The 18,438-nt window shown below is 27.5% G+C and overlaps 1 protein-coding gene across 3 annotated transcripts in view; it reads right to left on the bottom strand.

The window, feature by feature from the left end:
* Positions 1–18,438, bottom strand: part of LOC136092408 (C-Maf-inducing protein-like) — a 116,347-nt gene that overhangs the window by 14,455 nt on the left and 83,454 nt on the right. For all 3 annotated transcript variants that reach the window (XM_065820612.1, XM_065820614.1, XM_065820613.1), the window contains exons 15-19: positions 15,133–15,240; positions 12,530–12,646; positions 7,500–7,622; positions 6,455–6,502; positions 6,048–6,194 (exon numbers count right to left, since the gene is read on the bottom strand). In XM_065820612.1, the coding sequence (XP_065676684.1) occupies positions 6,048–6,194; positions 6,455–6,502; positions 7,500–7,622; positions 12,530–12,646; positions 15,133–15,240 (543 nt within the window). The remainder of the gene's footprint in view (positions 1–6,047; positions 6,195–6,454; positions 6,503–7,499; positions 7,623–12,529; positions 12,647–15,132; positions 15,241–18,438) is intronic.

Genomic DNA, 18,438 nt, shown 5'->3' with positions numbered 1-18,438 from the left:
GACCTTTTTTTTTTTTTTTGAAGTATAGTAATAATTTTAATGAACATTTCTAATATTTTGTAGAACAATAACAATAAATATTCTTTATATCCCAAAATTGAGGTAAAAAATATATTCTTGGCTAACACCCTGTGTGTGTATAGATGCGCGCGCGCGCACACACACACACACACACACACACACACATAAATATATATATATATATATATATATATATATATATGCATCTATACACATGTATGTATGTATGTATATATATATATGCATCTATACACATGTATGTATGTATATATATATATATATATATATATATATATATATATATATATATATATATATATATATGCATCTATACACATGTATGTATATATATACATATGCATCAATACACAAGTATATATATATACACACACACACATATATATCACTGGATATATTCAATGGCAACAAAACGTGCTAAATATATGCACTATGAGGCGACAGTTTCGTTAAGGCAACTACTTGATGTCACCTTAATGTTTCTAACTCAATTTTAATAGCTTTTTACATGCGCATTTTAAATAAAACTTTACCTAGCTTTAGGTATCTACTTAAATAATTTTAAAAATAAATTTTGCATCAAACTAAAAATATTGAAAAAGGTCACGCACAAACCACTTTGAAATGTTATATATATATATATATATATATATATATATATATATATATATATGTTGTTAATACAATTACATAAAATGCTAAAATGCCAACATAAATAACATTTCAAAGTGGTTTGTGCGTGACCTTTTTCAATATTTTAATGGAATAAACGTCATTTTAGTCATTAATAGGCAAAAGTTCATTCATTTGTGCTACAGGAAATAATGTTTGAGAAAAAAACTTCACTCATATTATAATTACTTATTTGACCATATTCTATTGAAATTAAAATTATTGCACTTCCCCACAGTGATATACAAAAAAATGTGTTACCTAGTATTTTTACACTAGTTAAAGTACCTTAACAATTTTTCTTTTGTTGATTTTACTCACCTTAACGTTAAACATCATTGTGAAAAGTTAACAAGAAAAACCTCAACAGATGTTAGCAAAATGAATGTTTATAAGTTAATAAGACATAACCCTTATTAACTATAAACCTTAAGGCGAAAGGCAAAGTTTTGTGTTTCACCTTAGAGTTTAAAAATAGAGTTCAAGTGATAGAAAAATCTGTATTTTTGAGTCGCATATTTTATACATACCTTGTGTGCTAAAGTGAGGAAAATAATTAAATATAGTTGACTAACTCCTAAATTATTGTTTTTAATCATAAAAGTAATAATATATACTTATAAAAACATTAAAAAACTATCAAAAGTACAAACTGTCACCTGTCAAACTGTCATTTGTATGGTTTTTTTTAAACCGTATGTTTGGTTAAAACCGTAAGTTTTTTTAAACTGTTGTATGGTTTTTTTTAAACCGTAACGGCTAAGGTAATGAAAGTTGTATTTATATATAAAACAAAAAAATAAAAAGTTGAAGGTGTTTAGTCAAACAGCAACTTGCGGATTAGTGATAAAAATTTAAAAGTACCCTCATCAACATTTGGTATAAAAATAATAAATTTTTGCTTGTGGTTTCATACTTTTCAATACGTGCAGACAAAATTTCAATCAAAAAAGCTTGACACACCATTCAAAATCATTTATACGTTTTATCGTTTTGTTTTATTAAGGAAAAATGTTACAAGTCCAATTCATATTTAAGTATAAATTTTTTACTTGTAGTATTACATCGATTATCTCATTAAACGCTCAATAAAATCCAATAAATAATAATTATTAGTTTAATTAGTTATTTAAAAAGCAATATTAAACTAAAAAATTATTTCAAGAATGTAACAAGCAAGTTAAGCAAATAAATCATCGTACGACTGAGAATTTATTTGAGGTATTTTCTTTTCTATTCCATAACTGCTTTTGTTTCTAAAAGTAAAAACATCGTTACTTTCAAAAAACTTGCGAAAAACAAAAAAAAATTAATTAAAACCTTAATTAAAACTTAATATAATAAAATACAGCAAAATACATTTTTAAAAAAGCATGTTGTATACAGATGCTTGATATATTATAAATAGAAAAACCAATTTTAAAAAGTTAACTGTTTCCTTGAGAGTAAGTATTGTCTCAAATCTGAGAGTCCTGATCTGTTCATCATTATTTTTAATCATTGCGTAGAGAAAATTTGCAGGTATCAAACAGAAAGCATTACCTTGAATGTTTTTTTTTACAATTCTTTTTACATCATTAAACTTAATAAGATTCAATTGATTAATAGTGAAAAACAGAACCTGGGAGGAATCTTTCAATTTGAAAGATTTCTTTATTTGAAACCACGATGGAGCATAAACTTTAACAATATAATGGATAAGCTTTTTCAAACTTGCGCTTGGAGAAATATCTCGAGTGTATAAACAAAGAATTCGTATAGAAAGGGTTAATCATCGAGCATGATTAATTGGACCTATTTTACAATTAGCCCATTTGTATCTACTTTACCTAATCCAATACCTTTACAATATTCATAAAGAAGCCTTTGATCAAAACTAATATCTTTTAATATCTCATGTGAAATTTATTCTTCAGTGATAGAAGTTTGAATTGCTTCAAACTTAACTTGAGGTTGTCTATGAATTTCTTCAGAGCATCTTTTCCCAATTGGTCCACTAAAATTTTGTGGACCAGTTGTTTTTCCATCTAACTTTTTAAAAAGGGCTTTTAGTGGGAGTTCATTCTGATGAAGGCTACAACCTATTGTGTGAAGTTTCCTTCCTATCAACTCTTCTAGATTAACCACCAAGCCACTCCTCCAACCTGTGTTTGATGCAGTATTATCTAAAAGAATAGCACGGATGCTCTTCAGACTGTCATTTCTTCAAGTACACTAAATGTCTCAAGAGCAAGAACATCTCCAGTAGCACCAACAACGGGTATTGTTTTGTGTGTCAAATAGATACCGTGAGATTTGCCATCCTCATGTGTAAAAGTAAGGTGATGTTCTGCAGCAACACATTTTGTTATGAAATTTTTTCCTTTAGAACTAACTGTTTTTAATTATTTTTGTGTTCTTATCTATCTTTCCATCTAAACCAATGCAAAATAGTCATGTCTTCTCTTCTGAATCTGCATTTTTTGAAATTACTTTTACTTTTGACTTAGCTCTGTCTAATTTACACTTATCCATTAGAATATTATTGATGTCAACTTCCGGTAGCAATAGATGCTTGATATCATGGAGTAAGGCATTTCCAAGAGCTGCGCTGAGATTTGAAGAACATCCGCTTCTGACCAGCTCCATGACATATCTTGGAAACTTTTGAATACTATAACCTACATGAGTTCTTTTAATTGGTTTCCATTCATCCTTTTCCTTAAGTAAAAAATTTAAAATACTTATGATAAGTGATTTTATTATTAATAAGCATTAAATATATACTAAACAAATAAAAAATTTAAGGCCACGCAAATAAAAATACCTGAGATGTTATTATTTCAGATATACATTCTGGGGAAACTGGTAATAAACTTGCGGTAGTGGTGTAGTGGTAAAGTGCTCGCTTCATAAGCGAGAGGTTCTGAGTTCGATCCCCACCATGTCCCTGGTAGTACCGCGCTCAACTTGTTTCTCCGCACAACGGCCTTGTTCGTCAAGGTTCATGTTTTGGAGTTATAGAGTTGAGAGAGGGTTATAGCCACTATTAAGTAGTCTCCTCATCTGTAGTGGCCTTCTTGGCCTTGAGAAGGTGAATAACAAAAAAAAAAAAAACTTGAAAGTTTGTTGTTAATATGTTTGTGATGTGACATATTTCCTTCCTTCTCTTTAACCCTGTTGTTTTGTTTTAAAGCAGATGTATCTACCGTAAGACATCTGAAACAGCCCCTTTGGTCCTGTTTTTAAACGCTGGTCCCGTATATAAGCTCTTTCTTCTATTGGAACTTTACATAAACATTGTTACATGACACAATATCCAATGAACAGCAACAAGCAGATATGTCAAAAAGTTTGTCTAGTTTAGAATCTAGGTTTCGTTTGATATTTGCTTTAGCTTGTTTGCGGTTTATGTTTTTTACAGTTGCAAATTGATTTTTAATTTTTGTTTCAATAGATTTAAAGTTAATCGGCTATAGATTTAATCGGCAATAGATTTAAATATATAGTTAATCGGCAATAGATTTAAAGTTAAAAAAATAAATTAAAGGCAATCGTGGATTGACCGATAACCATATAGATTTTAAAACACATGAAACACGCTTAACAATTGCCCAAAAGATCGGCTTAATGTCAGAACTATCTAAGAAGTAATAAAATTGAATCAATTGTCTGTATGTGCTTGGATCCGTTGTAATTAAATCACAAGGGCAACCTCCGTAATTCTCTTCACTTTTCGATCGTGTATAGGGCCTTTTTTTTATTTTTGGCAGTTTTTATTTTCTAAAACTAAATACTTTGTTCATATTATTATTACGAGACACATAAATTATTTGCAATAAATTAGTAACACTTTATTAAAGTACTAAACTATTTTAATTTTGCACAAAATAATAACTTACTTGATAATAATATTTTTTTTAATTAGTATACTAATTTACTAGTAAAACGTGCTTATTGTTCACTTTAATCTATTTTAACTACATTATATCATTCTACAAAAGTAATATTTATAAAATATAAAACAGTTAAGCATGTAAATCTAGTTGTATAGACTCAGGCGAATCAAAAAGTATATTTTAAGAAATATTTATTAGCCCCTTATAAATTTGATATTTTGGCGTTAAGTTAAAAGCACTGAGAGACTTTACTAAAGACTACGAAACTACAAAGTTAAATATTGTTTACCAACAAAATACAATATGTGCATGCTTAAAAAAATGAAGAAAAATAAATTTTATAAAACAGCGAAAAGTAGTTTACGAAGTATGCAAATTCACAAACTCCATTGAAGTTCCGCAAAAAAATATTCAGTTAAAACACTTAAGTTTGCTATTTTTGTTACATATAAATATCCAACTTTATATTGCTTAGTGGTACTTACATACCAAAATCGACCTACCCTAATAAATATATATATATATATATATATAATATATATATATATATATATATATATATATATATATATATATATATATATATATATATATATATATATATATAAATATATATATATATATAAACACACACAGGGTGTTAGCCAGGAATATATTTTTACAACATTTTTGCGATATCGGGAATATTTATTGTTAATGTTCTACAAAATATTTGTAAATATATGTAATTTATTAACATTTTTATTACAAATTGTTTGTAATTTAGAATCGATATTTTGTTTGTATGCAATATAAGAATGAAATCGAAAAACTATATTGATAATTAAACTGGTATAAATCGATAACTAAATAAGTAAATTAAAAACATATTAATGATAAAAAAGCCGATGAAATGTGATGCTTTAGTAATACAAAAAATAAATACATCAAAATAAGTGTAAAAATAATAGTTATGGACTGCGTAATATAATATGATACAGCATGCATAATATATTAAGATATTGTCAAATAACAGCAGAAAAGATAATTATGCAGACAAAAGAAAGTGTAATTTATATCGAAGAAAAATACACAAAAATATATTAAATTTCACTACTTTCAAGAAAAAGAGTAACTCATGACATAATAGAATAAAGAAAATAGTGAAATTTGAGAAAAATCTCATAGAATAACAATAATAATATTTTACTTTTATAAAATAAAGAGTAACACATAGCACTCAAGTAATTTGACTTTTTCTCACATAAATACTAAAATTAACACAGCAAATAAAACAGGTGGAATGATCAAAAAATCACTTATAAATCAGAATATCTTGTCATTTCATACTTTATTTATATATAAATATATAAAAAATCTTACATACTCTTAATGTAGTTTTAATTAAAAAAAGAAAAAAAATTAATTAACTCTAGTAAACTTTGTAAAATACCTATAAATATAAAAAAATAAACTTACTGGAGTACTCCAAAGATTCAATTCAATTAAATTGGGCAAAGTAATTATGTGTTTTGCAGCTTCACTAGTTACTTTGGTGAATGCCAAGTTAAGGCTTTTAATGTTGTTGTACAATCCTGTTTGCAGGATTTGAAAAAGATCTTCATCCTGTTAAAAACAAAAATGCTAAAACTGAACAAATAACAACAATAACTATAAAGAAGACAAATAAAACTCCATCTTGCTTTAGGATTCACTAATTCACTATTTATTCTCAAAAACAATTAAAATTAAATTTATAAATAAAATGCAGATTCATCATCGATTAAATAAAATGCAGATTTAAGTTCATTTTATATTTAACTTGCATTTATAAGTTTATTTACCATTTAATAATCAAATTAATAAATAACAATAATTTTTTTTACTGTTGATTGACTTGGAAGCGCCAACTTATGAGGACCACCATTCATTTTCTGAAAATAAAAAAATCACACACATATACATTCATACAGTTGACTTTTGATAAAAATCACACACATACATTCATACAGTTGACTCTTGATAAAAATCGCACACATATACATTCATACAGCTGACTCTTGATAAAAATCACACACATATACATTCATACAGTTGACTTTTGATAAAAATCACACATATATATATTCATACAGTTGACTCCTGATATTTCGAATTCTCAACTTTCAAACCGGGAAAAAAGTTTGAGATACACTAAAGTTCAAGATATCGAGAGTCAACTGTAGTTTCTAGCATAAATATGCCACATTTGATAAAAATGGCAGTCAGACAGTTAATTAACAATCCAATACACATAAGTAAAAAAACATTAAGAAAAAATAAAATTTAACTGTTTTTTAAAAAAATAAATAAAAAATTTCTTATTTTGTTGTGGAAAATCAATTTAACACAGTATGAAGTGATAATTATATTTTGATTAATTTTTACATAAAGAAAAAAAAAAAAAAAAAAAAAAAAAAAAGTTTTGTTATGTATTTATTTTATTGAAACAATATTTTATTGTTTTATCCAGTTTCCATCTCTTTGAGATGCAAATGTTTCCACAAAAAAAAAAGGCTAAATATTTATAATGAAATAAAAGTATTAGTAATTCGAAATCAGCATAAAAATTATTTAAGAAAAAGTGGTTAAACAACACAAAATCCAAAAAATGTTAATTTTGAACATAGGGCCTTTAGACTTTTCAATATTGTTCCAAACAACATTTTAAATTAAAAGTAATTACACCTAATCTACTAAAGTAGTTACAAGTAACTTCTGTGAGCAGTTGGCTAAATCTGAAAACAGTATGAAAACATTATTAAATTGATTACAAGTAACTGCTCTAAACAGTTGACTAAATCTGAAAACACAAATAAAAAAAACAAACTATTGAATATATAAAAAAAACATTAAAAATGATGAAATAAAAGTTATAAAAATCAAAGTTACCAATTTTTCATAATCACATTTTTTTTGAAGCAATAGTTTCAACTGCTTTTTCCCTTCATATGACTCCTGCAGCGCATTATATATTTCTTCTTCAGGAGAAGTTTCTTGCATAGCTAATAAAACCTTAAAAAATATATATGTATATATATATATATATATATATATATATATATATATATATATATATATATATATATATATATATATATATATATATATATATATATATATATATATTTATAATGAAATAGAAAGATATAATGAAATAGAGTGAAACAGAATGAAAGAATATAATAGAGTAAAACAGAATGAAATAAAGAATATAATGAAATAGAGTAAAACAGAATAAAATAAAAGATATAATGGTAAAATAAATAAGACAACTAATAATGACAACTATAAAAAGATATAGTTATGACAACTTTTATTCTTTCAAAATTTTGGCTTTTTTGTTTTGTTTCGGTTCTTAGTCCATGTTAGACAAAATCATACAATAGTGTCCATGTGGACCAAGAATCACACTTTTCTTGGTCCATATGGACAACATCATCCTGGTAGGTTTTGTCAACCTGGTCATTGGAATGGACCAAGACAAGATCTCATACGAAAGATAAAACTTTGAAAGCTTTTTGATTTTTTGAAAAAGTAAACAACTATAGAAATAAAAACTTTCAGAAAACTTTGTGTTTTATGATTACTATCAATAAATCATAAATTTTCTACATTTTATCAAATTAACGCTTCTTCAAATAACTTTTCAAAAGACTTAAGACATTTAAAGTTGCAGATAGTCCTGCCTCTTCTTCTCTCTCTTGCCTCTTAAAACTATGGTTGCTTCAAAAAGTTGAATTCTTGAAATCATTTGGATAAAAATTTTTTTTTTTGTTAATTTACCTTTCCAAGGCCGAGAAGGCCACTACAGATGAGGAGGCTACTTAATTGTGGTTATAACCCTCACTCAACTCTATAACTCCGAAACACAAACCTCGACAAACAAGGCTGCTGCGCAGAGAAACAAGTTGAGCGTGGTACTACCAGGAACATGGTGGGGATTAAACTTGGAACCTCTCACTTATGAATTGAGTACTCTACTACTACACCACTACCGCAATCATTTGTACTGCTACCGAAATCATTTGGATCAAGTTGAAATGCTCAAAAAATGATTGTTCCTCTAACCTAAAAGTCTTAACTTTTTTCCTATTAGTAGTCCATAAACTTATTTATATTTTTAGAGCTCCTGGATACCAAAAACTAGGATAAAGTAATCTTTTTGTGACTCCGCATCCCTGCTTTCATCCGTATTTTCTTTTCTTTATTGGTTGCTCTATGGGTCACAGAAACAAAGTTTAAAGTCGTTTAATGTTTGAGGGAAGCATTCATTCATTTTATACATTTAAAATGCCTCCAATAAAAGTTCCAATTCAATAACTTCAAGTCAAAATCATCTCCACTTATGGCATTTATTGCTATTTTACATGATTGAAGAGTTGCTACTAATTTAGGAATGTTTGTCTCTAAATAATCAGGCTTATCATGTCCATATGTTTGAAGAGTTTTTCAGATAGCTGGCATCATGCTATTGAAAGTTGTCAACATTTTAATCCACTGACCCATCAAGGTCTGACATCAAGAACCAGGAATTTAAATTTGAATCAAAGAGATTAAGTATTTTTTTTAGGCTCTTTGACTAATAGTTTTTTTATAATAATTTGCACACCTTCAAGAGCCTGAGTACTAACAAAGCAAGATCGTACTTAATTGGTCATTATCTTCATTTTCTTCATCAGAATTTGCATCAGTATTATTTTCATCTTCATCGTCTTTGTTGCTGAACTAAGCAAGTTTGGTGCACTGCAAGAACTCTGAGATGTGCATGGTGACATGTCACTGCAAAAACTCTGAGATGCTGACATGTCTCTATCTTATTCTTTTATGATTTTTTACACCATTCAAGAATCTTTTCTATTTTCAATTTAATTTTTTACTTCTGTAAAAATATAATGGGTTAAAACTGGAAACTAAAAAACTAAGGGGTTGAAAGAACACGTGATATAAGTTACCAAGTTACATGTCAGATAGTTCTTATTTACATTGAAAACAATAACCTTGTTAATATACTTACCAGCTTAATTGTCAATAATTCTGCAGCAACTAGATGTCAGTGTTTATTGCAATGTTAAAAAAACTTAGCAATTTAACAAAAGAATGCCCTAGTCAACTATAAGCAAAACTTTTCAACTTGAAGTTTTTGCATGCATGCAAATAGCCATTGGGTTTTAAAAGTTTGTTTCCATTTAACATCAGCAATTGATCTGTTAAAATTAAAAATATTGCTAAATAAAATACAAAATTGCTAATATATTTGCAACACCATCATCTTAAACAGAATCTTTGTCATCAACTACCAGAATCTCTGCCAGTACCACTAGCTACAGCACCAGTGGCTACACCATCAGCTCATAAGTCAACTTAAAAGTCAATTAGCCTGCAACCAACTTTCAGTGTAACTCTGGCTGTTAAAAGAAAGTTCAAAATTTCAATTAACTCAGTAATGCAGCAACTTTGCAATTATTGTTTCACATCCAACACATTGACACAAAAAATGTGACACAAAAGACGTGCAAAGATTTAAAGAGAAGTGTCTCAATGAACCTGAAATACTTAAAAAACAAAAGCAGTAAAGCGAGCTAAAAGCAACATAAACAACATAAGCTTAACTTGATGATAAGCATCAAATAAATAAAGCAATAAGACTCCAGGAATAGCAACAATAGCAAAACAAGTTAAGGGTAAAAAGTGCTATGAAGGTTTGGGCAAAGTATCAAGCCGAAATGGTGAATACAACCAGTGAAAATTTCAAAATGCAAGGTTTGGCTTTGTCAAACATAAATACGAAAGTTGTTCATCAAAAACACAGAGTTTATTAATATGTAAAGGCACAAGTGAAACTAAACTCAACATTAAAAAAAATAAATCTTTTTTTGTTATTAATGGTTGTTTTTTTAATTGTTATTTTTTTGTTTTTTATTTACCCTTTGTATTACTATTTACCACTATCACGATCGTCATGATAATGATCATGATTACTATCATCATTGTCTGTAACACACATTCTATTTTTTCTGGAAATCTACTGAGACTATCAACTCCATACACTGATACTCAAACATTTACACCTTTACACTCTATATACCCAAACCACCTTAACTTTTTCTGACACACCCAATCGAATACAGTCCTAATCCCGAATACAGCCCTAAATCCCTTGCTGCGAAAAACTCTCTTCTTGATGTTAAAATGAATAATGATTTTCATCATTATTCATTTTAATCTCTTTTTTGACTGCTCTGTATTCACCTAAAGTACATTTAATACACTCAAATCCAAAAATATTAAGAGAGCCCTGTATACAAATAGTTAAAAACTGTAAAATCAATAGAGTTTACTTTATTTTAGATATCCATTTTATTTTTCAACACTTGACTCTTGATACTAATTTTTCTTCAGTTTCAATCAAGCATAAACCATTTGCATAGAATAGTTCCTGTATCAAATCAACACTGAGTTCTTTAGAGAGAATTTCAAAGACAATTATAAAAAAAGTAAAAGACTTAGCACTGAAACCTGATTCAGATCAAACCATAACATATATAATTCCATTTTTTGTTTTAGTACTTGCAGTGGTACTTTTATGTGAACATAACATCTAATGACAACCATTCATTAAAATTCAAATAACTTCAAACCCACAGCACTACCTTTATTGGTACTCTGTTAAAAGTTTAAAACCCAACAGATAGCATCCACAGAACCTTTTTTTTTTTGAAAAACAAATACCTAGCTAAGGAACTTTATTCTTAAATATAAATTACATTCTAGAGCATCCTGCCTTTTTAATAAATCTTTACCATTCAAATTTTCTTTACCATTCAAATTTTCTTCAAATCATTTGAAACTTCACCTTTATGCACAATTGCATTGCAAAGATCTGACATCTACTGAACACTCACATCCCTGAAAGTCTTCAATGCCTCAGCTAATACACTAGAAGGAGCAGCAGCATTGTCTAACTGAGCCCTCTAAACAGCTGATTTGAAAAAAAAACTTATTAAAGATATCAACTAGCATAATTGTTATAAATTTAAAAAAAGGGTGTAATGTAGAAAAAAAAGAAAGGGAAACATAAAAGAAGACAATGGCTTGTCCTAACCCACTTACCCTTATTTAAAGCACCTAAATGTCCATTCTAACTAGAACACTTGCAGTGAAACTTTAGCTATGAAGTCCAATTGAGGCAGAATCCATAGTTGGAATAAATTTGAGCAAACCAATATTTAAAAAAAAAAGTTATTTTAAGCACTTCTATATAAGTTCTACACAACCCTCGGAATCCGAGGGTTGGGTTCTACATAATGAAACTGCATTAAACTGAAAAAAAATTGTTATTAACATTTGAAAGGTTCTTAATACTATCATAAAAATTATTTATTAAAAACTTGCCAACCTGGGTCTAAAAAGAAGCAAAAATATATAAAAAAATCATTTTTATTAAAATTTTTTCATTAAAAACCCAAAATAAACAACATTTTTTTCTTATTTATATTTTACTTGCTTTCTCAAAGCCAAGGGTCTGTAGTGGCTAACAGTCAAGAAGGTGACCCCTTTTTTTTAAAAATAAATGTTACAATCAAGCTTACAACTTTAAAACACAAACCTTGAAAAAGCTGCTGCAAAATTTAAGAGTATTCATAAGAGTGCAATACTAAAAAGAACTACATTGGTCAGTCCCTACTCTGTCATGAAGCAGGGGCTAAACCACTAGAACATTACTGCATAAAAACTAAATGTTGGAGTGGTGCTACCACTACCACATGTATATATGCACATATTACTATATAAATTATTATTCTATATATCTATGGAAACAATATTATTAAAAAATCATCATCAAGTAATAGCCATACTAGAAAGTGTGAAATAAATTTAAAAATCTGAAATGACATCTATTATGAATATATAAGACATACTTGAATGCAATTAACATCTCCTTGTATGGCCATATCTATAATGAACTTTTTAACGCTATTTTTGATGGAAAGCAGTATGGGTTTCCTCTTGTAGCAACAGTTTACAAAAAGTTTTATCTACAAAATTAAATAAAGAATATAAGAGAAAATTATAATTAAAAAAAAAAATAAAAAAAATGAACCTATATAAAAAAAAACATTAAAAAACTAAATTACAATTATATTATTATAATAAATATATTATTAATCACAAATAATTTAAAACTTAACTATTTGTAACTAACAATTTGTTTTCAAGAAACCAAGGTATTTCTTGTAACTACATTTTATTTACTACCTGGTCATCTAATCTAATCTAAAAAGCTAGCATTCACACACATATTCTATCTATGTTATCCATTATATCCATTTAAACACTTTTTCAGAAAAACGAAAGAATGAAAAAAAAAAAATTATATTAGGTAACCTATATGATATACAATATTTCAATAACTTTTTTTTTCTTTTTTTTTATCAAAAAAAAAACAAAAAATTTTTTTTATGTAATCGAAAAATGTTTAACAATGTAATGATATGATTATAACTATAAAATACTATAACTATGGCAACAATTATTAGTTACCAATTTCGAAAGAAAAATTTAGTTAACTGATCTCACTCTATTTAAGATTATATAGAACCTCTTGTAGAATTAGAGATGCAATATCCTGATGTATTTTGTAAACTTTAAGTTTAATATTGCTGGCAAATGTATTGCTGGCAAATGTACTAATTGCAAATTGTACTGCTCACAGGAATAACTTCTTATAACTTATTTCTTATAACCCAATTCATGTCAGGTTTAGGATTATCAAAATTATCAGAAGGCAGTACTTGTAACCCAGTACTAACTGCACCATGTTCAGCTGCCTTGTAAGGTTTGCTTTTATAGGCAAAGGCTAAGAATAATAAACTCTGACTTGAAGTTTTCCCTGGGGCTTTTGGTTGAGCAAAGACTAGAGATGGTATCTCGATTAGAATACACAGGGTATGTATCAGTATCAGAACAGATGTCAACTGCATCCAGCTATTGTTTTGCAGAAAGCCTAACAAGCAAAGACTTAAAGGGGTTAGTAAAATAATTTTGCTTACCAGCTTTGCACCCCCTGTTTATTGATTAGGCTGACATATATGTAAATCTGTGTTAAACTGTTTCCTGCTTAGAATAATAAATGCTACATCTTCTTAACTCTACTGATTGATTTTTGTTTGTGCCCCTTGATAGTGCCTATGCAACTGCTCTTATTATCTCCTAATGAGAGTACAGCTCTAAAACACAGTTTAATGGATCTGAGGCCTGGCTGGCAGTAAAACTGATGTCCATGTTAATGCTTTTGGTGTGCATTATTGAGGCCACAAAAAGGAGCCTAAATTTATGACTTTAGCTTAATTAGAAGGACTGAAGCAACTGCATTGTTCCTTGCTCTACCCATGAATGAGTCAAGTTCTCTTTACCCACGACAAAAGTAAACAAAAGTATTAACATAAAAAACCATTACCACCATCTAACTGTTTCAATATATCTTTCACAAATATCTTGAAGTAACTCTTTTTTGCTCTTTGTGATACTAATTTAGCTGTTTCTTTTCCAGATCTAAGCATTGATGGGTGCTATCATTTGATTCAAAAAAATTCTGATAGCGACATGGTTGGCTTGGGTGTATACTTACGTATCAATTTACATATTTGTCAAGAAACTAGGCTTAAATCCACTGATCATTCTTTTATGTGCTTACTTTTACTCCTTGACATGTGTCTTGTCTCTGACCCTACCTCAAGGGACTATCCTTGGTCCTGTTTTTTTAATTATCTACATTAATAATCTTCCTGAGAACCTTTTATATATATATATATATATATATATATATATATATATATATATATATATATATATATATATATATATATATATATATATATATATATATATATATATATATATATATATATATATATATATATATATATAAATAAACAACTTTTCTCAGACTTGACAAATGTAATACCTAATAGACCTGTCCATGATATTTAAAGACTATTTAATGAAAAAATTCTTAGCAATAACTATTGTTTTTTAAAATCAAAACTGAGTTAGTTTTGATTGTAAAAAAACCTTTTTAAACCTTATAACAATAGCCAGCAAAAAACTGGGCTAAACCAAAATTTACCATGAGGGTTGCAGGGTAACATTTTAGGTAACCTCTGTAGGGGTCATAATACACACGTTGGGAATTGCTGCAACAACAAATATTTACAAAATTGAGCAAAAAACTTACAAATAAAAAAATATCAACAAAAAAATTTAAAATTTTAATTTTTTGAATATAAAATTCACATTAACACATTTATTTTCAATTTCTTCACCATTTAGATTTGAATATTTGAGGTAAATGGTGAAGAAATAATTTTCTTTAAAACTTCTTGTTTTTTTATAGAAACCAGTTTGCAATAATCTCAAGCAACTACATAAAAGTAAAAAAAAAAAACAAACAAAATAAAAACAGAACATAAGAATAGTATGTGTAAAAATAACAAACATTTATAAATGTAGAAAATTAAATTACTATTTGACAAAATGTTTCCCCATTATCTTCACATAATTCTCCGCCTGGGGCCATATGATGAATCCACCCAATAGTCTTGTTGTTGATTGGGAAAATCAAAGTGTGTACCTAAAAATACAGTGGAAGTACAAAGTACTACAGGAATTGGAGAAAAGAAAAACAAATAGAGATGTTGAAAACTTTTGATAATCCACAAAACCCTATTTTAACCAGGATCATGAATAGAGATAAAATATAAGAAGTATCAAGTGAAAGTTGATATGTATTATAAAGTCCACAAAGCTGCACCTAAATGGTTTACACGAAAGAGAGCTGAAAATGTCCTTATTAGTGGTTTGTTGGTGAAAAAAAAGAAGCTCATTTTACGAAAGTGTGAAGCTTTAAAAACTTTCAAGCTTCAGACATATAACAAATAAAAAAAAGTAAATTAATTTCTTATTTTCTTTTTTTTTCCAAACTTTATGATTAATAACTTCACAATATATGATTATTTTACAGATTTTTTCTTCAATTGCTATAGAAAAATAAAATTAATAATTTCCAGAATTAGTAATTCTACAAAAAGAGCCTTTATTTTATTTTTTATTTTAGTTTTAATTTGGTTTTTTATTTTATTTTAGCCTTTTATGAATAGTTAGCTAAAAGGATGTTTTAGTTTTTTATGAATAATTAGATAAAAGAATTTTTACGGATATTTAGTTTGGATTGTTTTAGCTTTTTATAAAAGTAAAAAGAGTGTAAAAAATATCATGCGGTAGTGGTGTAGTGGTAAAGCGCTCGCTTTATAAGCGAGAGGTTCCGAGTTCGATCCCCACCACGTCCCTGGTAGTACCGCGCTCAACTAGTTTCTCCGCGCAGCGGCCTTGTTCGTCAAGGTTCGTGTTTCGGAGTTATAGAGTTGAGAGAGGGTTATAACCACTATTAAGTAACCTCCTCGTCTCTAGTGGCCTTCTCGGCCTTGAGGAGGTGAATAACAAAAAAAAAAAAAAAAAAAAAAAAAAAAAAAATCTAGTAAAAGCGCTTTTGCACATGCAAAACTTTTGTAGAAAACTTAAATTAGAATTTTTATAAATACATATTACATATTACACTAGGTAAAATAATATTACAGTATAGATAAATATAAATATGTTACAATAATATTTTAGTATAGATAATTATATAGATATAATACAATAATTTATAGACACATAAGGCAGGGTTCCCACAGGTCATTGGTAAAAAACAGAAATTTTTTTATTAAAAAACAGGACTATGGAAGCATAAAAAACTTTTTAGGCTTCCATAGTTTTTTTTGTGAAAAAACAGGCTGTTTTATGACATTTAAAAAATATACTTTTATAAACCATTAATGAAAAAATAAAAACGTTTTATAAACAATAAAAAAAGTATATATACCAAATGTAACAAAAAAAAAATGTTAAAAAGAATATGAATATGAAATAAATAAATAAAAGAAACAAATATAATGTTTTGTGAATGACTGATAGTATCAATCATTCACATTGCTATAAATCATTTGAATGGTATGTGGCATAAGCGTTATAATGTTTTTTTGTTTGTAATGAAGTTGTTTCATCAAATCAGAATGTGAAAGATAAACATTTCAATTTATTTTAAATAACTTTTTAAATACAAGGGACTATTCTGATCTGAATCATACTCCAGCTTATTTTTTTATCCATGTTTTTAGTATAAATAGTTTTGTTTTTAAACCATCAGTTCAAAACTAATAACATTATATACTAAATAATCTTGAGACTGCAAAATTCAAATTTAGTACTTACCTAATGCAGTACCTTCGAACATTAAGAGACATAGATACATCAATTAAAGTGTAAAAATTTAAAGTTTTAACAGTTATTAAAGTTAGCCTTTTAGAAGTAATGCACTAAAAAGAGGAAACTTTGTTGTCAGCAATTTCTTTCAAACATAGTAAAAAATTGTAGTTTATTGATTAGCTGTTAAATTGTAAACTGTGTTAGTAAATTGAAAGAATAATGACTAAAAAAATATACAGCTTGTAATGTTAAATTACATAAATGAATAGTAAAAATTTGTACTCCTGCTTGCCTAAAATATTCATATTAGCATAGCAAATCAAAGTTTCACCATCCTATTTGAAACTTTTATATTGAAAGAGCTTACTAATTCTGTCAAACTGGTTAGAAAAGGCTCTTAAGCTGTGGTGAAGCTAACATACCATGAGCAAAACTCTGATACAACCCCCACCCAACCCCTTCCTCCAATGAAACTGCAGTACAGGTAGTAAGAGCTTGTAACCTTTGATAGAAATATTGACTGTTGTAGTACCACATAAAAATACAAAGTCCTGATCTGCAAAACAGACTAAACTAAAAAGTATATCAGTTTATTAAAAATTGTTTTAAATAATTTAATTAATTTTTTTGATCTTATTTAATTTAGAACACTGCTATATGGAAACCCATCCAACCCACACAAGTGTAAAAACACAGATGTTAAACTTTAAAAATAAACTATTCTTTTTTCATAATTCTTTCATAATTCATACTTATTACTATAATTAAATATTCACGTTTAAAATAACACACAAAATAAGATTAAAAAATAACTAAAGAAATTTATAACATTTACTTGTTTTAACAACCTAGTTAAACCTAAAATAAAATTAGTAAATTTTAATTGAAAAAGTTATAACTTCACATATTTATTTAAACTTTTTTTTATCTTAATAGCCACCTAAATTCATAAAAACATACTTTCATAAATAAAAATGATCAGACTTTAAAAAAACAGACTATTACCTTAAAAACTGACTAAAAAACAGAAAAACAGGCTAAAATGGAAAAAAAAAAACAGGAAAAAAACAGGATACTAGGCTCTGTAGGAAGCCAGTTAATGTTAACATACACTAAAAAAAAAAAAAAAAGAGGTGTCTTGGTCAAATTATTTTCTTATATTTTTTGTATTATGTTAAATTGTCATATATCCAATAAAATGATATATACTTTGCATAAATGAAACTGACAAAACTTCTTCTATTGCTTAGTTTCTAATGTTCAAGTTTATAAAGTTACATAATCGTTACCAGATGAATTTATCTGATGTCTGAATTATAATTAAGGTGCTTATTTAGTTAGACTATGGTATTTAAGACTCTATCCAAATTTTCACACTGACAAAAAAAAAAAAAAAAATCCACTATATTGTTTCAATTTACAAATTTTTGTGGCTTTAAAGATAAACTTAAACTCTCTTCTTGTTCTCCATTAGATAGTTAAGTTTATGCTATAATCTCTTACTACTAACTTGAAACTGACTGAG

The sequence above is a fragment of the Hydra vulgaris genome, chromosome 15 (assembly GCF_038396675.1).
Source record: "Hydra vulgaris chromosome 15, alternate assembly HydraT2T_AEP".
In the NCBI taxonomy this organism is placed as follows: domain Eukaryota; kingdom Metazoa; phylum Cnidaria; class Hydrozoa; order Anthoathecata; family Hydridae; genus Hydra; species Hydra vulgaris.
This window is presented reverse-complemented; position numbering and strand designations above follow the sequence as displayed.